At 47.8% G+C, this 22,867-nt stretch overlaps 1 protein-coding gene across 9 annotated transcripts in view; it reads right to left on the reverse strand.

Annotated features, from left to right (window-relative positions):
* AXDND1 (axonemal dynein light chain domain containing 1) overlaps positions 1–22,867 on the reverse strand; it is a 68,695-nt gene that overhangs the window by 6,486 nt on the left and 39,342 nt on the right. For 8 of the 9 annotated variants that reach the window (XM_045028940.1, XM_045028936.1, XM_045028938.1 and 5 more), the window contains 8 exons: positions 20,744–20,837; positions 15,172–15,380; positions 13,647–13,743; positions 7,036–7,146; positions 6,021–6,167; positions 5,095–5,235; positions 4,182–4,273; positions 3,275–3,417 (listed from right to left, as the gene is read on the reverse strand). In XM_045028940.1, coding sequence (XP_044884875.1) covers positions 3,275–3,417; positions 4,182–4,273; positions 5,095–5,235; positions 6,021–6,167; positions 7,036–7,146; positions 13,647–13,743; positions 15,172–15,380; positions 20,744–20,837 — 1,034 coding nt within the window. Of the gene's footprint in view, positions 1–3,274; positions 3,418–4,181; positions 4,274–4,765; positions 4,893–5,094; positions 5,236–6,020; positions 6,168–7,035; positions 7,147–13,646; positions 13,744–15,171; positions 15,381–20,743; positions 20,838–22,867 lie in introns of those variants that run through there. The other variant, XR_006581906.1, reaches the window with a different exon arrangement.

Genomic DNA, 22,867 nt, shown 5'->3' on the forward strand with positions numbered 1-22,867 from the left:
CAGGACCGTGAACAGTGCCGGCACCGGGCTTGGCGACAGGACCGAGAACATCTGCGGGACTGCGATCGTGAACGGTGCCGCTCTGTGGTGCCGACGCAGGGTGGCGTGAGCAAGACAGGCTCGCCGATAGACAATATAACCCGCACCGGCGGTGCCGGGGGTTAAAGCAGCGCAGGCTCTGCCCGTGCCATCAACTCCCTCGCTGTGGAAATGTTTCCGGCATGGAGGGAATAGTGAGCTCAACCACAGCTCGCACCGGGGAGCGTTCAGGTGCTGGACTCGACGGCTCTTGCGTGGCCGGAGTCGACGGTGCTGATACTGTCGGTGCCGCAGCAGGTACAGGTGCCGGGCAGTGCGACGTAGTAGAGCGCTCGGGCTGCGGAGCAGGCGGCTCTGACGCAGCTTAATAGTGAGCTCGACCACGGTTCGTACCGGGGAGCTTTCCAGCACCGGACTCGACGGCTCTTGCCTGGCCGGAGTTAACGGTGCGGATATTGTCGGTGCCGCGGCAGACATCGGTGCCGGGCGATCCGACTGAGCATAGCGCTCGGCTGCGGAGCAGGCGGCTCGGACGCAGCTTAATAGCGAGCTCGACCACGGTTCGTACCGGGGAGCTTTCCAGCACCGGACTCGACGGCTCTTGCCTGGCCGGAGTTAATGGTGTGGATATTGTCGGTGCCGCAGCAGACATCAGTGCCGGGCGATCCGACTGAGCATAGCGCTCGGCTGCGGAGCAGGCGGCTCGGACGCAGCTTCATAGCGAGCTCGACCACGGTTCGTACCGGGGAGCTTTCCAGCACGGACTCGACGGCTCTTGCCTGGCCGGAGTTAATGGTGCGGATATTGTCGGTGCCGCGGCAGACATCGGTGCCGGGCGATCCGACTGAGCATAGCGCTCGGCTGCGGAGCAGGCGGCTCGGACGCAGCAAGGATATTGTGCCTCTTCATCCTCCAGGAGAGGAATCCTTGCCGAGTGGACGTCGGAGCCAGCGACGGCCGGTGCCGAGAGGCCTTGGCGGTACCGGCGATCCGGTGCCGAGGGAGCGCTCCTTGAAGACCAACCAGCGCTCGGTGCCAAGAGCGGAGGAGCAAGAGCTGCCTCCCTCAGGAGCTGTTTGAGACGAAAGTCCCGCTCCCCTTTGTTCTCGGATTAAAGGCCTCACAAATGCGGCACTTATCTGTGAGGTGAGATTCCTCGAGGCACTTAGGAGAGGATCTCTTGTCGGCATCGGCTTGTGGCCGGCCGAGCATTATAAAACCCTGTGGACCGGGCATCGGACCTGGCACCGGGTGAGGGGAAGGGGATAAACCCCGAACCCCTGTGAAATAAATACACTATACTATACTACAAACAAATAAAGTTAACTACAACTATAAACATCTGAACTATATACTTAACGAGAGAAACTACGAGTAGCTAGGGAAGTGGAGGTCAGCTAAGCCGCGCTCCACTGTTCCAACGACCGACATGGGCGGTAAGAAGGAACTGAGGAGTGGGTGGGTCGGCTGGTGTATATATCCGGCGCCATGGTGGCGCCACTCCAGGGGGAGCCCAGCCGACCCACTGAGTTGCTTGGGTAAAAGTCTTCTGACGAACGTGCACGCGGCGCACGCACACCTACATGAAATGGATATGAGCAATCACTCGAAGAAGAACACTCAGATATTGCATGATAGGGGCTAGATAAGTATCTTAGTAAATATTAAAAATGAGCAAGATTCAAGATATAAGCCACCCTGTACTGAATGGGGGTGAGGAGGAATATTCCTGGGGGCAGGTACCCCATGGCTGCAGGGTTTCTTGTGCTTTCCTCTAAAGCAGTTGGGTCTCTGGCCACTGTCAGTGAAAGGACACTGGGCTAGACAGACCATTGCTCTCAACAAGTGCAGCAGATCCTTAGTTCCTATGTTACTCAAAGTTAGGGTTGTGCTTTTTTGACATCACACTGTGAGGGAGCCCAGAACTGAGTGGAGATGGAGAGTGAATTCTCTGTAACCCAGGAGAGGTTGGTCCTGGACAGCTCTTAAAGATAGCAACAACGAGAGCATGAGCAAGATGTAGCCAGTCTCCACATTCATGTCTGTACAATGCACCGGAAACAAACTTTTTAAAATGCTAGGCTTGGTCTACACTACACCGTTAGGTCCACATAAGGCAGCTTATGTTGACCTAACTATGTCAGTGTCTACACTACAGCCTTGCTCCTGCCAATGTGAGAGCCTTACTACACCAACATAATACCTCCACCTCCACAAGAGGCGTAGGACTTATGTCAGTGTAGTTAGGGCGATGCAGTGTCCCTGGCTAAAATTCTTGTCAATTTTGCAGCTCAGTGCTAGAGCAGTGAAATTGACAAGAAAGGCTAGTAGGTTCCCTCTTGGGAACCATGCACCTGGCTCACAGCTCAGGCTGTCACCCCAGGATGGGTGGGGGACTCCAGCTAGAACCCAGCTGCTCCCAGGGCTCCTGGCTACCCACTCCCAGTGGGCTGCTGCCTGCGCTCCCCTCTCCTTGTTGGGAGCCCTGCTGTCCTCCCCCACACCCCCCGGGGCTACCAGCTCCCAGCAGGCTGCTGCTCAGGCTCCCCACTCTGAGTCCAGCTGCCAGGCACTGAAAGCCCTGGCTCCCAGCTCCCCACATTGCCCAGAGCTGTTAGAGTGGGGCTGCTCTGAGCGGAGAAAACAGCAGCATGTAAATTTCATGGCTGCTAGTCTCTGTGCTGTGAAACTGAGCCTGCGTGGGGCTCACAGTTGGGACTGGAACATCGGGGTGGATGGAGACTCCAGCTGTGAGCCCCACGTGGCTGTCAGTGCCTCACATTCCAGTGTCAGTGCCCTCACAATGCCCCACTTCAGTTGGTGCAAGCACTCCTGGTGAGGATGCTCTTCACCGGCAGAAGGAGGGTAGTGTGGACACCAACAGCTGACTGAATTACTGCAGTGGCTGTAGGTCAACCTAAATTAAGTCGACCTAATTTTCTAGTGTAGAAAAGCCCCTAGAAACAGAAATAATCGGATGTATTAATCATTCTTACCAACTTTCTTTCAAAATTGCTCAGAATGCAGTGGTTCTACTGTTTCTGCTATAATATAATCTCCCAAGGGAGGTGGTGGATACCTCATCTCTTGGCACATTTAAAATTAGTCTAGACAACACACTAGTAAATGTCCAAGAGGGAATGGTCCTGCACTGGCCCTGAAATGGACTAAAGGACCTAGCAGATTTTTTCTATCTCAGAGTCCATGAGACATCTCAGAATTCTGATTAGCTCACCTGGTTTTGGTGCTACTTCCTGGGCTTTGAGTGCTTTTTCCAGCTGTTTCTCTAGATCCTGGATTCTCCCCAGAGCTTCTTCCAGATGCTCATCCAGGCTTTCTGATCTCTCTTCTGCATTCTGAGCACGGATCTCGGCTTCTCTGAAATACAGAAGCCAGGAAGGCACTGAAACCTGGAGCCTAAGAGGCTGTTGGCAAGATATTCAACAGACAGGCTAAGAAAACTGAGATTTTCAGTGTAACTGATTAACTCTATAAAAACCAACTCACTAATGTAAATGTGTGGCATTATTAAAAAGATCTAAACCAAATAGTGACTCCATGGCCCCAGCTGTATGGTCCATGAGCATCAATTACATTTTAAATTAATTTTAAAACTCAATTTCTCCTAACAAAAGGTCAGATGAAATTCAATAAAGACAAATGCAAAGTACTACACTTAGGAACAAATAATCCATTGCACAAATACAAAATAGGAAATGACTTTCTAGGAAGGAGTACTGCAGAAAAGGATCTGGCGGTTATAGTGGATCACAAACTGACTATGCGTCAACCATGTAATACTGTTGCAAAAAAAAAATAGCAATCACTCTGGAATGTGTTAGCAGGATTGTAGTAAGCAAGACACAAGAAGTAATTCTTCCACTCTACTTAGCACTGATCAAGCCTCAGCTAGAGTATTGGGTCTAATTCTGAGCACCACACTTTGGGAAAGATGTGGATAAACTGAAGAAAGTCCAGAGGAGAGCAACAAAAATGATAACTTACGAGGAGAGCTTGAAAACATTGGGCTTGGTTAGTTTGGAGAAGAAAAGACTAAGGGGGTACATAGTCTTAAAGTACATTAAAGGTTGTTATAAAGAGGAGGGTGATCCGTTCTCTCAATCAGGTGATCCAGTACTCACAGGAGCTGCTCTTGCAGACGTTCTAGTGAAGCCAAGGTCTCAAACTCCTTTTGAGAATACGGGGTTGTTGACTTGCTGGCAGTCATCTCTCTCTAGGGGGAGGAGAGGAAACACCTTCTGAATGGGAGTATGAGGAGTGCACAGAAACCAACAGAGCTATGCTTCATCTGCAGCATGTGCCTTATCCAGTTGGGTGCTAGTCTGTCACTGCTTAATTGCAGCATGGACAAGCAACAAAGAAGGGCAGGGCACTGCATCAAGGCTCCAATTCAGCAAAGCACGTAAGCACAGGCTTCACTTTAGGCATGTGATCAGTCACATCAACTTCAACTGGATCTTCTCACATGCTCAGAGTTAGTGCTTTGCTGAATCAGAGCCTGAGTGGACTCAGTGGGTAATTGACTTGGCTTGCCAAAACCTTCAGTACACACCCGGATGGCATGTAGCCTGTCAGGTTATGGCAGTTTGTGAGGGTGATGTCCTGACTGGAAAGCTCTGATGGTCAGGCTCAGAATGAAAGGAGGTCAAAAGTATTAGAAGGGACAGATAGTTCCTTTAATTGGCTGAGCTTGAGAAGGACTTACACTCAATGGCATCTGTCCGTCTGTAATGCGATAATCTTGAACACTGTATATAATCAATTCCAAAATTTCAGGGACTGTTTTAGTCATTGATAGCCAGGTCCTACTGCTTTTGTGGAAAATCAGAAAACTGAAAAGGGAGAAAAGAGGGGAGAAATGGAGCCCCTGCCATCTGATTAGCACAGCCACAGCTTCTCAGATTGTTTTGAAAGTGCCACTAGGAACTTCTCTGCATCTTTAAGCACCAAAATACCTTTAAAAATCTGGTCCCAGAGCTCAAGCTCCAGTCCAGGTGAAAAGGAAACAATAATTTGTATGATGGAGATTCCTACCCCAGAGACCGACACCGCTGTTGACTTGAGGGATTTCAAATGGATGTTGGAGTCATGTCCTAGGTACCTGATGGTGTCCTCAGTTACCTCACTGCTTACAGTCGAGGCATCACTGCTGACATCTGGTGCAGGTGGCTTCAGCTGAAGGAAAAGTGAATAATGAGTTGGGGCAATGGCTTTGAGGCCTACATTTCACATGTCATATGCAAATGGCAAGAAGCAAAGAAAGGCTCCACTGGAAAGCAGTACCGGTACATCTTGCGCCAACCACGGCTACTGCACTCACTGGTAAAATGGAGATTTTCACCATGGGTGGCAGGCGGAGCCCCACTTTGGGGAGGCTAGCCCCTGGCTCCGCCTCTTCCGCCTGCCCCCTCCCCACAGCTGGAGCCCCAGACCCCCTCCTCCCCGCTGTAGCTGGAGCCACAAGCCCCCCCAGCCGCAGGAGCCCTGGACCGGCCGAAGCCCTGAGTCCCCCCTCCACCTGCCTGGAGAAGCCCTGGGCCAGCCAAGCCCGGAGCGCCCCCCACCTTTGGCTGGAGGAGCCCTGGGCCGGCCGAAGCCCTGAGCGCCCCCCTCAGTGGGAGAAGCCCTGGGCTGGCCGAAGCCCCGAGCCTTCCCCCCACCTCTGCCCGCAGGCACCCTAGGCTGGCCAAAGCTGCGCCGTGCCTCCTCTCCCTGGACCCAACCTGCTCAGGGGAAAAGCATCTGTTAGAAGATACTTTTGATATGCCCCATGCAGGTTCCGGGGCGGCTGAGGCAGCAGTTATGTATGTGCCTTCTCAGCCGCTCTGGAACCTGCATGGGGCATAATAAAGCAAAAACTTTGCTGCCAAACCCCACGACTGGGGGTCCGACAGCCACGGCAGCACCGGGGGAGGCAGAGCCACCCCTTGCCTATTCTACCCGCCGCCTATGATTTTCACCTTTTCCCCTAACACTTCTTTCCCTTTCTCAGATTTCTTATCAACATCAACATCTTCAGTTTTGTCTTTCCCAAGTTCAGAAGAAGTCTCAGAAATTTCTTCAGGTAAAGAATCCACAACAATTGAGTGCATCTGTGGCTGGGTCTCCTGGAAAGCAATGCGAGGGACTGGTCAGTAGCACTCTCATCTGGGATTCTGTCCCTCCACATAACATAGGCAAACACCAAAACAAGGCAGCCAATCACCGATCTTGTCCTGCTATAATTTTTAAACAAGAAATAAATGGAAGCTTAGCTGGTTTACTACCCAGCCACCTCAGGAGGGCTGGCTTCAAATCTATTTAAATCACAAGTTACATGATGGTGGTGTCTCCTCTAAATCCTTACTGGACCCTTATGAACATTACAAACCACTACACGGTTTGGCAAAATCTGTTCAAAATCGGCCAAGGAACGGGGTAGCAGGGTGACTGCAGAGCAGCCAGTGCACGTGCTGAACCCAGTTCCATAATATTTGAATATAGCCCATCATGTCTGAAATTAGACCAATGTCAGACCTACCATCTAAAAGATTTGAATCAAATCAAATTCTCACAAGCAACATCCATCTGTCCAGCCACATACGGAATGAAGCTAGAAGCTCTCATACCATTATGAACTCCTGTGCAATCCAAACCCCTGGATTCCATCAATTTGCAATCTTTTGGGAGAAGCAGAATTTACCAGGCAACATCACAGAGCCAATTTTCAGCTGGTGTCAACTGTCACAGCTCCACTTAAGCTATGACAATTGACACCAGCTGAAAGTCTGCCCCCATAGGAAGCATTTTAGGTGTAACAAACTCCATCATGAATCCCCAATAAACCTCCAATGTGGAATCTTGAATGCAAAGGGCTCTATATGCTGAATCCTCCTGGAAACTGAACCATAGTTTCTTCAGTTGGGAAAGTCTTTCAAGCAGCTCCCCAGCCAAACAGGTTCTACTTTGGCTGGCAAATGCTAAGTCTTTATGTACCTGAGGCCCAAACAGGTTCCTCTGCTCTTCTAAACTCAGTAAGGAGACTGGAGAGCCTTTGAATTCAGAAAGCAGGAGATTGCAGGTATTAATCCAATCAAGGCACTCGGTCTGGGATGAAATAACAGAAGAGACAAATTACCAAGAGGGAGAGAAGAATTGATATTTCTTTCACTCCTGTGATTAAATAACTCCACCTTTCTATCTATGGTATTTATATGGCCCCATCTAGCCTCATCCTACAAAGGAAAAGGAACATACGGTCCTCCTAAGCCTTCAAACATGGAGCCTTTCATGGGCTAATCACCTATTCCATACAATATATTTAACAAGCTGCCAATTGGTTTGGCCCAATAGTGCAGTGGCAGCGCATTGCCCTGAAAGCTCGGGGCAGGGATCAGAGTTCAGACCCCAAGTTTGTTTTTTTACCCCATAAGCCAGCACAGACCAGAAGTGCTGGGGAGGAGCATTCTCAACCCCTGCAGGAAGCGTTTCCTCACACCACTCTGGGACAACCCCATCTGTTTGATGCTTAGAACAACGCGAGGCTTCAGAGGGACACGTGCCCAGTATTCCTTAATGGAGGATTGGATCAGCCCAACACAAGGTGGCCTTTGAAGGTATTGGGAATTCAAGGCTGGAGGAATGGAGATATGCAGTACTAGAGGGCACCTTCCCTGGCTCCTCTAAGATAAAATCCTGCAGTTAACATGTTATCTGCATAATAGCTTTACATATATACGTAGAGTCAGGAGACATGAGGACTAGATAAGGAAGTCTTGCCCAGTGCTGAATGGGGTACTGTTCCCAGTATATCCACAGGTCTCTCTCCTTAGGCTCAGCAAAACCCTGGATATGACTACCTAGCCCAAGTGCCTGACAAGCTTTAAACTAGATTTGAATCTACTGCAATTCTTATATGGATTAGATCCTACAGAAAAGTCCCAAGGCATGTACGCTGGAACAGTGTAAGGAAGGAATTAAGTCTGAACATGGCCCAGACTTCTCAAAACTGTGCAGCTTTTGAAGTGCTCTCTGGGGTCAGTAGGAAACTGCTGGGAGGAATCCATGAATGGAGGTAGAGTCTGACTGGAGGAAGTGTTGAGGGATTCTCTGGAGCATTGAGAACAGAAGTACTTGTGGCACCTTAGGCCTGGTCTACACTAGGAGTTTATGTCGAATTTAGCAGCGTTAATTCGATTTAACCGTGCACCCGTCCACACCAGGAAGCTAATTAGTTCGACCTAGAGGGCTCTTTAGTTCGAATTCGGTACTCCACCCTGACGAGGGGAGTAGCGCTAAATTCGACATGGCTATGTCGAGTTAGCCTATGTGTGGACGGAAATCGACCTTAGTAGCTCCGGGAGCTATCCCACAGTGCACCACTGTGTTGACGCTCTGGACAGCAGTCCGAGCTCAGATGTTCTGATCAGCCATACAGGAAAAGCCCCGGGAAAATTTGAATTCCTTTTCCTGTCTGGCCATTTTGAATCTCAGTTCCTGGTTGGACATCGGGGCGAGCTCAGCAGCACCGGCAGCGATGCAGAGCTCTCCAGCAGAGGGGTCCATGCAATCTCAGAGTAGAAAGAGGGCCCCAGCATGGACTGACCGGGAAGTCTTGGATCTGATCGCTGTGTGGGGCGATGAGTCTGTGCTTTCGGAGCTGCGCTCCAAAAAACGGAATGCAAAGACCTACGAGAAGGTCTCCAAAGCCATGGCACTCAGAGGATATAGCCGGGATGCAACGCAGTGCCGCGTGAAAATCAAGGACCTGAGACAAGGCTACCAAAAAATCAAAGCGGCAAACGGACGCTCCGGAGCCCAGCCCCAGACATGCCGCTTCTACGAGGCACTGCATGCCATTCTCGGTGGGTCTGCCACCACTGCCCCACCAGTGACCGTGGACTCTGAGGATGGGATAGTGTCGAGGGGCAGTTTCTTGGCGATGTTCACCAATGGGGAAGATGAGGAAGGGTTTGTGGAGGACGAGGCAGGCGACAGCGCTTACAATACTGATTTCCCCGACAGCCAGGATCTCTTCATCACCCTCACAGAGATCCCCTACCAACCCTCCCCGGCCGTTAACCCGGACTCTGAATCAGGGGAAGGATCAGTCGGTAAGTGCTATAAACATGTAAACATTTATTTTTTTAAAAAACAGGAATAAAAACTATACGAAAAGAAGGTCAATACATATAGGGATCGAACAGAAATCCTCCTGGGACACTTCCACGAAGCTCTTGTACAGGTACTCGAAAAGCCTCCGCAGGAGGTTCCTGGGGAGAGGTGCCTTATTGGGTGCTCCGTGGAAGCACACTCTTCCGCGCCAGGCCATCCTGAGGTACAGTGGGAGCATTGCCTCCACCAGCATGGCAGCATAGGGCCCTGGTCTGTGCAGGGATTCACGCAGCATGCGCTCTCTGTCTGTCCTAGTGACCCGCCTCAGGGTGATCTCGCTCAGCGACTGCTGCATCTAATTAGGGGAATTAATGTAATGTTACTATTGTGAATGCTTGACTTTTCCTTTGCATAACAATGACCGTCGTTTAACAGCCACGTGTTGGAGGCTGCAGAGGGAAAGCATACAGGGATCTTTCCCGGGGACAGCCGCGAGGGGCTGGAACAGGGTCAGACTTTATGCTTTCCAGATTGCCTGCAGCAGGAGGCCACTGCTATCCATTAACTGTTAAGCAGCCTAAAGTTTACGGCTTACCAGGCCTGGCTGCTACACGGATTCTGCTGTCCTGCCCCGCTTGTCCGATCTCCAGTGCAAGACCCCAGGCAATGAAAGCGAATGCCGAAAATTCGAACTTGTCCTGAGAGCACATGAGATAGGTGCCCTGTATGGTCTTGTTCACAGAAACTGAGTAGACTGTGTTCAGTGTTCGCAAACATGTATCTTTGCAAGGAAATCACTTCCTTTTTCCCATCACACAGCTGTGGCTGTTTCCCGAACTGCCCCGGCATCCCCCTCACAGAGGCTGGCGCAGATTAGGCGGCGAAAGAAAAAGACTCGGGACGAGATGTTCGCTGAACTGATGGCCTGCTCCAGAGCCGAGGCGGCCCAGCAGAGCCAGTGGAGGGAGACCCTCTCTCAGCAGCAGGGCTCACACAGCGAACGGGAGGACAGGTGGCGGCAGGAAGACCAGCAGGCGACTCAAACGCTGCTTGGACTAATGAGGGAGCAAACAGACACGCTCCGGCGCCTTGTGGATGTTCTGCAGGACCGCAGGCAGGAGCAGAGAGCCCCCCTGAACTGTATCTGCAACCGCCCTCCCCCGCCACAAAGTCCTGTCCCCCCCTCACCCAAAATCACAAGAAGGAGAGGCGCTAGGGGCCGTGAAAACTGTCACTCCACCCCAGCAGAGCGCTCATGTACCAAACAGCTCTCATTCCCTAAAGTATGAGAATTGCTTCCCTTCCTGGCTCACCCGATCCAAAATCCCAGTTTCATCCCCCAACTGTGTAGTTGAGTATTAAAAATAGTTTGCTGTTCATTACTGTTTCCGTCATGTTTCTTTGCAGAAGACTTTGTGTGAAGGGGAGATAGGGGTTTGTTAATTGCATAGGACAGCCACCATTACCAGGGTACAGACATGGGGGCAGGATCAACAGCAGGTCACACACAGAGTGCAGTCACTAGGCACCCGGGTCACTCTGGGAGGTGTCTGCTGCCCCAGGTCAGTCTGGGAGGCGTATGCTGCCCCAGGGTCCGAGCGCCTGGCATCCACAAATGGCAAGGCAGGCTGCCCTTACCATGCCCTTCCACCCTAGCCATGAACCTCTCCGATGCCCTGAGCCCCAGCCAGAGCCATCATCCCCCTACACCTACTCACCCTTCCCACACACCCCTCACCCCTTCCTGCAAACCCACCCCTTCCTGCACACCCTCCTGTAACCGTCCTCCCCCGAGAGACCGCTGTAGGAGCAGGAGCCTGTCAGTCCTCGAGTGTAGAAGCGGTCTGTACATCACTGCACACCGTACCCACCACAGTCTGCGTCCCTGTTTGAACCCTTTAACACGAATTCGTTAGTAAAGAAAACTTTGTTAATTAAAAATGTTCCAATAACTTTATTTTTAAACGTCTGTTGGAAGGGGGGAAACCTGGTGAACGGGGTATGTAACCGCTGAAAAAAGTCAATAGTAACTGAAACAGGGGCAGGTTCAGCTTCTCTGTAAAGAGACTGGACAGTCATAGGTTACCCTGCTCTCTGAGGAACCTAGCTTTCAAAGCCTCCCGGATGCACAGTGCTTCCTGCTGGGCTCTTCTAATCGCACGGCTGTCTGGCTGAGCGTAATCAGCAGCCAGGCGATTTGCCTCAACCTCCCATCCTGCCATAAAGGTCTCCCCCTTGCTCTCACAGAGATTGTGGAGCACACAGCAAGCTGCAATAACAATGGGGATATTGGTTTCGCTGAGATCCGAGCGAGTCAGTAAGCTCCTCCATCTTCCCTTGAGATGTCCGAAAGCACACTCCACCACCATTCTGCACTTGCTCAGCCGGTAGTTGAAGAGCTCCTTGTCACTGTCCAGGGCACCTGTATAGGGCTTCATGAGCCAGGGCATTAGCGGGTAGGCTGGGTCCCCGAGGATCACTGTAGGCATCTCCACATCCCCAACAGTTATTTTGTGGTCCGGGAAGAAACTACCTTCCTGCAGGTGTCTAAACAGACAAGAGTTCCTGAAAACACACGCGTCATGAACCTTGCCCGGCCACCCGACGTAGATGTTGGTAAAACGTCCCCTATGGTCCGCCAGTGCTTGCAGCACCATTGAAAAGTAGCCCTTTCGGTTAATATACTGGCTGGGCTGGTGGGCCAGTCCCAGGATAGGGATGTGAGTGCCATCTATAGCCCCACCGCAGTTTGGGAATCCCATCACGGCGAAGCCATCTATGACGACCTGGACATTTCCCAGGGTCACTACCTTTGAGAGCAGTAGGTCAACGATTGCGTGGGCTACTTGCATCACAGCAACCCCCACGGTAGATTTGCCCACGCCAAAGTGGTTCGCTACTGACCGGTAGCTGTCTGGCGTTGCAAGTTTCCAGAGGGCTATGGCCACTCGCTTCTGCACACTCAGGGCTGCTCGCATCCGGGTGTCCTGGCGCTTCAGGGCAGGGGCCAGCAAGTCACACAGTTCAAGGAAAGTGCCCTTACGCATCCTGAAGTTTCGCAGCCACTGTGATTCATCCCAGACCTGCAGTACTATGCGGTCCCACCAGTCCGTGCTTGTTTCCCGGGCCCAGAATCGCCGTCCCACAGCATGAACGTGACCCATTGCCACCATGATCTCCGCGGCGCGGGATCCCGTGCTTTGTGAGAGGTCTGTGCCACTCTCACACTTCATGTCCTCACCGCGCTGCCGGAGCCTCCTCGGCCGATTTCTCAGCAGCTGACTGTGGAAGAGGTGGACGATAAGGTGTGAGGAGTTGACAACGGCCATAAGTGCAGCGATGATCGCAGCTGGCTCCATGCTCGCAGTGCTGTGGCGTCCGCGCTGTCACTGACCAGAAAAGTGCGCTAACAGATTTCCCGCCGGCGCTTTCAGGGAGGGAGGGCGGGAGTGACGGTTGAATGACGACAGTTACCCAAAACCACCCTCGACACATTTTTCCCCCAGCAGGCATTGGGGGCTCTACCCAGCATTCCAATGGGAAGCGGGGACTGCGGGAACTGTGGGATAGCTGCCCAGAATGCACCGCTTCCAAATTCGACGCTGGCCCTGTTACTGTGGACTCACACAGTCGAATTAGTGTTTTTAGTGTGGATACACAAATTCGACTTCATAAGGTCGAATCCACAAATTCGACCTAAGTTAAATCGAACTACTCTTGTAGTGTAGACATACCCTTAGAGACTAACAAATTTATTTGAGCATAAGCTTTCATAGGCTACAGCCCACTTCTTCAAATACATAGAATGGAACATACAGTAAGGAGATATATATACATACAGAACATGAAAAGATAGAAGTTGCCAAACCAACTCTAAGAGGGTAATTAATTAAGATGAGCTATTATCAGCAGGAGAAAAAAACGTTTGTAGTAATAATCAAGATGGCCCATTTTAGACAGTTGACAAGAAGGTGTGAGGATACTTAACATGGGGAAATAGATTCAATCTGTGTAATGACTCAGCCATTCCCAGTCTCTATTCAAGCCTAAATTAATGGTATCTAGTTTGCATATTAATTCAAGTTCAGCAGTTTCTTGTCAGAGTCTGTTTTTGAAGCTTTTCTGTTGCAAAATTGCCACCTTTAAGTCTGTTACTGAGTGACCAGAGAGGATACTCTGAAATCTGGAGCATTGGGGTCTCTAACCAGGGTCCGTATCATCCAATCAATTTGATTATGTTTTAATTCACTACGGACCATTGGTGAACCATAAAGGCTGAATATATTGCTGCAAGAAAGAAATATTTGGTGGTGGCTTGTGGCTTTCTATGCTTGGGTCTAAGATGAAGCAAAAATGTTCTGTCTGTTCAAACTCCTTCCTGACTCCCTTGTGTGTGTTAGCTTTGTGCCAGTTCTTCCTCTTACCCTTTCACAAACAAACCCAGGCTGATCTGGACCATAGTGTGGACAGACACATGCACTTGCAGCTGTTACCTTTATTTTCTCCAGCTCCCGCAGCTCATAATTGTAGTCTGAATCCAATTCAGCTTGTTTCTTCCGAACTGTAACATCTACCAACTCCTTGCAGCAGCTGAGGAGACACAGAATGTCACCCACCCTCTAAGCAATGCTCTCAAACGCCTTTTTCCCCTTGGTCAGAATTGTGCAGGATCCTGTTGTTGCAACAAGACACACTGTGATCACACATAGCAGGATTTTTAAAGCAGCGCCATGTACAGACAAGGGCAGCCCATTCCTTTGGGTTTGTTTATTAAGTGATGCATTTGTCAGGTTTTTGATACGCCTTAGAGAAGGGGCTGTGGGAGGATGTAGGCCTATAAGACTGTGCTTAATCTCCCCAGTATTACAGGAGGGCTGCAACATAGCAGCAAACTATTGAGAGAGAATGTTTAAGTTACTTGACCAGCCAAGTTCTCTCTCTGATATTACTCCCAACGGTTCCATTTGAATTAAGAGCTTCCTCGCTCACAGACCAGCTTCTCCTTGGCCCAGTAGTGAAGTCAAGTAAAGGCCATAGAAGCATTTCTTGCCAACCTGTCATATCAGCTATACCCTTTAGGGCACCACTTCCTTCAGCTTCCATAGAGTGGGAGAATAGCAGCTCCCTCCAGGATCTTGGAGAGAGCCTTTAGAAGGAGCCCACTTTGAAACCCACCCCCCAGCATGGGTATTAGCAGGAGATGGCCAGGCAGAACTCAAACTGGGAGCCTGTCTCAGCAGAGGAGACGCAGCAGCATATGAGTGTGTCTGTCTTCATGCCCTGTTCTGTCTCTCTCTCTCTCTCTCCCCCCACCCTTTTCTTGGGTGTCTCTTTCCTTCTTTTCACCCTCCTTCTCATTTCTCCACTCAGTCACTGAGCCAGCCAGCAAGTCTCTCCAAATACGCCCCCGTCCCCCTGGTCACTCTCTTTCACCCTTCTTCCGGTATCCCTCTCTCTCTTGTCTCCTGTCCAATTTGTCCCTTTCCCAGGTTCCATCTCCTTCTGGAGCTGAATGGGGACTGTTACCACACAGCATTACTGGCACAACAGACAGTGGAATCCCAGAGGATTGGACTCTTGTCTGTTTTCCTTTATAAAATATGCACCACATTAGAGCACGATTCTGTAGATGCCAACATTATAGCCAGGGTACCCACTGCTTGCTTTATAAACTCAAAGTCCTCCAGGATTCCCCAATCATTTTCCTCAGCATGACGTTTACCATCTGAATCTCTGATATGTCTAAGAGATCTGAACAATGCTCATAGCCAGTCAAGCCCTCAGTGATTACATAGCTGTGGGTGATGAACAACACAAGTCGTTCCAGCTAACATTATCATTAACCTATTCTTGAAATGTTTCCTTCTGAGTGCCACCCAGCATTAAAGTTGCATTTTTATGATCCCACCCACTTTTGGGGAGATCATACCTCCTTTCAGAGGGCTTTACCATCACACTAAGGATGTTTTTAATGGGAAAATCCCATAGGCAAGTGAGGTCCCAAAGCTTTATTAATACCTCATTACATAGCTGGAGAATCTGCTCAGTTTTGGAACCAGGTTCATAGCTTCTTCCTCTAGTTTATAGCCCCTTAGCCTCTTGAGCTCTTGATCCTTAGCAGCTTCTGACTCATTCTCTAGGAGACCCTTATTGGAGGAGTGGTCAGGTACCATCAAAGTCAGCAAATTCACTATCCACATGGTCAGGGCTTTGTGGAGATCAATCATCTGCATAGAAGTTCAAACTAAAGGGTTAAACTGTATCAAGAATCTGAAGTGGTAAGAGGGTGTCTGATGTGCAAAGTACTCTGACTTTAGTGGCAAAGTTCAGATGTGTGGGTAAATATACTGACACTCACTACACTTGTAAACTGCCCCTCTAAGGTAGTTTTCATCCCATGTTAACATCTTTTCTATCAATCAGCCACACAGCAGTCCGACACTTCCAGGAACCAGGAATATCCCACAACTCTAGGGGGCCACTGATGGGGCATTTCAAAAATAACTTTGTGGCGGCTGCCAAACAGGATTCTAGGGTGAATCCAACGTCCAACAGGACCAAGCAGCTATTTGAGCTGGAAATGGGAAAGTCACTCTGGAGGAGACACCAGATGAGACTGGAGATCAAGAAAAGATAGCTGCAATCAGAAGCTTATTTCCAAAGGATTCTGGGGAGACTGGAGCTAAGGTTTTCACACCCTTCACCCTGTTATTTTCTCATTTATTTTCTCTAGGAACTATTTCTCATAGTGGAAGGATACATTACAGAAAACCCCATATATTTAAACAGGAAATGTAAAATTAAATTATCCATACTCTTGATACAGCAATAAGCCACTGCAGGGAGGGCAGTGGTAGGCTACTGGGACACTTCTCCAGTGGCTGAAACACACACACATACCCTTCCTTGTCTTACTTCAATAATAATCCATACAGTATGGGGTTCCAAAGATTTTCAAAGCATAGGCCACATCTTCATAGAGAGATTGTCTCATGGACCAGCTTTGTTACTGTAGTCCACTGTTGTATGTTACAGGTCCCCACCTGTGCCAAAGCGCAGAGGACAGGTGTATGTTACAGCCCGGCCCTTTAGCTCAAGTTGAAACAGTTTATGCTTTTAGCTCTGGAGGTCTCAGATTCAATCTCTGCTGAGTCAGCCGTCATGATGAACTTCCTTCCCTGTGCAAATATAATAACATCCCTGTGCCAACTACAGCAATTGCCTACAATGAATAACATTTAATGTTGGTTTAACTATCTTTGAGTGCAGTTTAACACATGGAAACAAAGCCAATTAGACAGCCAGTTAAGTCCAAAGCAGACTGCAAAGGGATTTCACAAAACTGGGTGACTGGGCAACAAAATGGCAGATGAAATTAAATGTTGATAAATGCAAAGTAATGCACATTGGAAAATATAACCCCAAATATACATATAAAATGATGGGATGTAAATTAGCTGTTACAACTCAAGAAAGAGATCTTGGAGTCATTGTGGATTGTTCTCTGAAAACATCTGCTCAGTGTGCAGTGGCAGTCAAAAAAGCAAACAGAATGTTAGGAACCATTAGGAAAAGGAAAGATAATACGACAGAAAATATTGTAATGCCGCTGTATAAATCCATGATACACCCACATCTTGACTACCCCATGCAGTTCTGGTCACCGCAACGCAAAAAAGATACATTAGAATTGGAAAAATTACAGAAAAGAACCACAAAAATAATTAAGGGTACGGAACAGCTTCCACATGAGGAGAGATTAAAAAGACTGGGACTGTTCATCTTAGAAAAGAGACTATATGGTAGTGGTATAAAATCATGAACGGTGTGGAGAAAGTGAGTAAGGAAGTGTTATTTACTCCTTCACATAACTCAAGAACTTAGAGTCACCCAATGAAATTTATAGGTGGCAGGTTTAACACAAATATAAGGAAGTATTTCTTCACACAAAGCACAGTCATTCTGTGGAACTCTTTGCCATGGGAACTATAACTGAATTCCAAAAAGAATTAGATAAGTTCACAGATGATAAGTCCATCAATGGCTATTAGCCAAGATGGTCAGTGATGCAACCCCATTCTCTGGGTGTCTCTACCCTCTGACCCCCAGAGGCTGGGAGCGGAGGATCGGAGATTGATCACTCAAAGGTGGCCTGCTCTGTTCATTCCCTCTGAAGCATCTGGCATTGGCCACTGTCAGAAGATAGGATATTGGGACAAGATGAACCATTGATGTGATCTGATAGGGCCGTTTTTATGTTCTGTTTTATGTGTAAGTAGCCAGCTGTCCAAGGACCACTAAAGAATCCTCAGAGTGGAAATTCAAATATAACAAAGAGAGGGTTGAGTTAACATAAAATTGGAATTGGTGAATGCATATAAAATAAAATGAGTGGGGAGCTGCTCTATAATTCTATACTGGCCCAGCATCCAAATCTTGGTACTTGAAGCTACTAAATGGAACATCAGGTCCAATTCAGACATCTAGTTGCACTTTTCCTGGACCACTAAGGGCTAGGAGTCCTGAGAAGACAGTATCTTACAACTGGAGCTATTGGAAATACATGCAGTAGAAATTTCATGCTCAGATTAGGGCTTTTCACTGAAGTGTGCCTGAATTTACAACGGCTGCAAAGAACCATCAGATGCTGCTATGGAAGCTGTGGAACAGCTGGGTGTGTAAGAGACCCCAGCCACACCCACTACACCAGCAGCTGTGAAGAAGGGTGATGCAGGAGCCACTCTAGCAGATCAGTGGCACTTGAGGTTCCCCCTGAAACTGATGGAATCCTTCAGGCTCTTTGTCTGCTGGGTTTAAGGCTGCTTGGTGCCACCAGAGCAGCAGAAAATAGCCCTAGTGGATCAGAGAATCAAGCAGGGCCCATGCTTCATTTCTCTGAACCCCTCTGCTAATTCTGCTTCTTCCTTTTCACCAGCCTGAGGAAACAGGGAAGAAAGAAGGCTGAAAAGGAAAGAGTACAAGAAAGATGAGAAATCGCAGCCAAAGAATAAGGATAATAGACTTCTAGAGCCATCCAGCTGCAGATCCCAGGACCCTGGGGTGAGGCCCCCAGCAGCAGGCCTACTGACTGGGCTTGGACTCTGCCTCATGAAAATCTGTAAGGATGACATTTAAATTATTTCACTGCTTGCCATTTTAGCAGAAACGTCCAGCTAGTACATTTTACCCAGCGTGGTTAAATTCATTTGAAGGAATACTCTACGGGTGGGGAAGGTTGAAAGTTTTAAAGATGCAAATAACGGAATGCTGTATCTAGTATCTGATTGTTTTTTGGTGTCAACTCAGGAATCTGGGAGAGAGGGCAAGAAAGAAGCTCTAGGACACTGGAAGATTTCTGGAGAGACAGAGAAGGGGGTGGGAAGATCTGACAGGTCCCATGGAGTGAATGAAAATTCTCGAGGTGGTGTGTGTGTGGGATTTAATATAAAGACTGGGTTAAATACCCATTTTGCCTAAAGTTACCCAATGTAGTTATTAATACATTTACAAAACCACTTTGTTAGCCAACACACATAATTATACGGCCACACACCATATTAATAAGTATTATGCTCACTGTATTAATATTGTATACATTAGATCAAATAGGAATGTTGGGTAGTTATGCTAACTAACTTGTATTATGTTCACTTATGTCAAGATAGATATGTGACGTTACACCCCATATTCTTTATGGAAATATGTTTATGATATGAATATAGTATAACTAAGATATACTTTATGCATGATGGCTCATGTAAGGTATCATTGGAAAGGTTATGATTTACTGAGTGTGTTTATCCAATTTGTATGCATGTATCATTTTTGTATCTGAAGCTGGGAATATTGACCGTGTCTCTGTAATTCAAATGTGCTATGTTGGATGAGGCCAGACAGTGTTAGTGGCTTACTGAAGAAATGCACACAAGCATAAGGATTACCCCAGGAACCGTGTGCAATAGTAACCTCACAGAGATAGCTCTACACAATGGGAACTGCTTGACCCAGGTCAGATAGTTCTATACATTGGGAACTGTTTGACCCAAGTCACAGCAAAAAAGCTTTCCAGCAAGTGGGCGGGGGGAGATATAAAAGAGGGATAATGACATGAGTGGTCCTCACTCTCTACAACAACACACCTGAAAACACCTGAGGAAAAAGACTGAACTGTGAGAAGTGATGGTCCCAGCCTAAGATCTTTAGCCTGTGTAAGAAAATCTGGGAAAGCCAAGGCAACTGATGCCTTAAGAATCTGCCAGCCTGTTTATCACTCAGGGTGAGAATTTGTTAATTTGTATCCTACCTATCTAGTGTGTTAAGCTCAGTCTGTGGTGTTTGTTTATTTACTAAAGTAATCTGCTTTGTTCTGTTTGCTATCCCTTTAACCACTTAAAAGTCACCTTTTGTAGTTAATAAACGTATTTCTTGTTTATAATAAAATCCAGTTTATGTAATTTCTAACTGGGGGGGGGAAGAAGTTGTGCACATCTCTCTTCACATTGAGGAAGAGGGTGGATTTTTATGAGCTTGCACTGTGCAGATTTTTCTATGCAGTGCAAGACAGTATTGTTTTGGGTTTATCTCCCAAAAAGGGTGGGCACATGAGTGTGGGGGGAGTCCTCTCACACAGAGCTAACTTCAGCCTGTGACTACAGCGGGGAGTGGCCCTACCTGTGTGTGTGTGTGCAGCAAGAAGCCAGAGAACCTAATTCAGCAAAGCAGGGAGAGGGAACCCTGGCTGGTTAAGCAAGAGAGGCTCAGTGAAATCCCAGTACAACAGGTGGCACCCCAGAAGGGGGGTCCATCCTGTCACAATATATATCTGACAATACTCTGCAAACGAAAGGTAGCTTTTGGTATTCGCAAATATGAAACCTATCGAAGATACATGAATGATGTGTCCCAGTACAGGTTGGGTTGTGCCTTCATGGCCCCTAGCACTTGGAATGTGCTTTCCAAAACAAAAGATAGGGAAGGAACAGGTTGATAGAGGAAAACAAGGTAAAAAGCTGATTGGTGGATTTTAGTCTTGGGTGACATATAAAATGCTTTTAGCCTGTAAACAACCATACTATAAATAAGGCTAATTTGAATGCATACTTCAATGCACACCTTCTGTGTAAGGTGAACTGCATGCTGAACTGAAAGTGTTGTCAAGCAATTGGCTATACTTTAGACAATAACTTGTTAACATTGTCATATGTACTTTGAAATTATCTGATTTTTTTTTAAATCAGAGATTTCAAAAACTCTTTGCAGAAGCCATTGGAAAAAATCTATAAAATGTGGCAACATTTTTCATAATTTCCAATGGTCCTACTTAAAGTCTAGTTTATGTCACTCTACTGGGTCCTCTCTGACTCAATAAGCAACAGCACTGAAGAACTCTGAAAGGATCCCTGCCAAGCCGCCTTTTGCCAGAAAGATGGAAACCATAGTGCTGAGCTTCAAAGGGAGAGGAAGGGGTAAAGGCACAGGGAGCTTCCTTGGGATTCTACCCTAAACAATAATAAATATACAAAAATAAAATAAGAGAATGAATGCTAGACAGATGTGCTCCCATCCCAAACCCCCTCAGGCATATACCTACTTCCTGTGTGAGCTGTATGTTGTCCTTCTCAGCCCCAGAAGTTGTGGTCAAGATCCATTGTTGAATCATCTTAAACACATCACCTGAAACGACCCTGAAGAAAAACAAACCCAAAAACCAAAGTGACCTATAGTGCATCAGATCTGACTCTGAGGCTCTCATGGCTCATACAGAAATCTAGCTTCCCAACTCCACTTTTTATCTGGACCAGCAAGATTCTCTCCTATCTTTCCTGCATACATGTTTCTAGCACAGATCACACATGCCACAGGAGTTGAAGTAGGTATGTATTCTTCTTATACCAAGAGTCTTCTGGCTCAGCTAACTTTCTCTTGTTGTTATGTTTTTACTTTAATCCACTTCCCAGGAAAAGAGGGTAAATTTGATGCACTTGCAGCATGCAGGTGCTAAAACAGTTTGGCTTTGTCTTCTAATTGATTTTAGTGCTCATGAAGGAGGTTGGGGAGCCCACGGGTGAAACTCATGAGTCATTTTCAGGATGTAGTCAGAACAGAGAGCTTGTATCATGGACTCTAATTGCAGGAGAGTGGAACTAGGAGCTAAGGAGCAGTCACCATAAAGATCATTCCCAGACAACAACAATAATTAAGGAAAATGGAAATCTGGGGGGAAAGAGAGCTTAGGTTAACAAAAATTCAGTCAAATAACTGACAAAAATTATATTAATCTCTTGTATGAGGTAGTCACACTGGGCATGAGAGCTTCCAATAATGGGAATTCTGATTGTCTGAAGTCACAAGTTCTATGTAAATATGATTGACTTACAGTGGAAACAAAAGTTGTATATTGATTTGCTTCCTTGTGATGGATAAAGAAGGCTAAAATGTGTTTTAAAAGTAGGAGAGAGGTTCCTATTGGATTTTTACATTAGAAATTCAGTCCGGCTTGTACTTCCTGAGAGGCTCTATGGATTACTGGCAAATAACAGCATTATGACAAAAGAGTATCTTGAGCAACTGGTTTTCAGTCAGAATATTCAAACTCTGGTTTTATTTATGGTTAATATGTATTTAATTCAAATGCCTGACAAACAGTTGTTATCAATGATTTGTCATTGCCTCTCTACTAGTTAAAGACTGAGAAAGCTCCCGGTCTACTTTTGTGGTCGTCCCAGAAAAACTCTAGCAAAAACAACAAGGAATCTGGTGGCACCTTAAAGACTAACAGATTTATTTGGGCATAAGCTTTCGTGGATAAAAAACCCACTTCTTCAGATGCATGTTTGAAGAAGTGGGTTTTTTACCCACAAAAGCTTATGCCCAAATAAATCTGTTAGCCTTTAAGGTGCCACTAATCTCCTTGTTGTTTTTGTGGATACAGACTAACACGGCTACCCCTCTGATTCTAGCAAAAACAGAGAAGATAAGCCTTGAGTGCTGCTGATATTGCTTGGATAAAAAACCCACACAGAAACCCATTGTTCCCTTTGAAGACAGATTTAATGGCCTCTCACTTGATGGTGAGTGAGTGAACAATGTGTATAGCCATGACCATCAAGCTGTGAATAGCTGTGAACTAGCATTATATTCAGTTTGGATTGTATATACACCTCTATCCCGATATAACGCGATCCTCGGGAGACATAAAATCTCACCACGTTATAGGTGAGACTGCGTTATATCAAACTTGCTTTGCCCTCCACTGTTGTTTGTTCCCTGATCGCCCCCTCCAGAGACCCCCATCCCTAATCATCCCCAACCCCTGACAGGCACTCACCAGCAGCGGCGGGAAGTGGAGCAGCCAGGCCCCAGTCCACTCCACTCCACCAGCTCCCAGCCACAGCACTCCGCTTCCCACCGTCAGTGAGTGTGGGGAGGTTGGGGAAAGGATTCCTCCCGCACTCACCTGCGGTGGGAAGTGGAGCGATGCGGCCCCTGCCCGCTCCACTCTGCCACCTCCCAGCGCGGTGCTCTGCTTCCCACCACAGGTGAGTGCGGGGAGGTTGGGGAAAGGATGCCTCCCGTACTCACCTGCGGCGGGAAGTGGAGCGCTGCGGCTGGGAACTGGCGGAGTGGAGCAGGCTGGGGTCGGGCTGCTCCACTTCCACCACTGCTGGTGAGTGCTGGGGCCAGGGCTAGGGAAGCACAGCGAGCTGCTCCCGGA

The sequence above is a fragment of the Mauremys mutica genome, chromosome 8 (assembly GCF_020497125.1).
Source record: "Mauremys mutica isolate MM-2020 ecotype Southern chromosome 8, ASM2049712v1, whole genome shotgun sequence".
NCBI classification, from domain to species: domain Eukaryota; kingdom Metazoa; phylum Chordata; order Testudines; family Geoemydidae; genus Mauremys; species Mauremys mutica.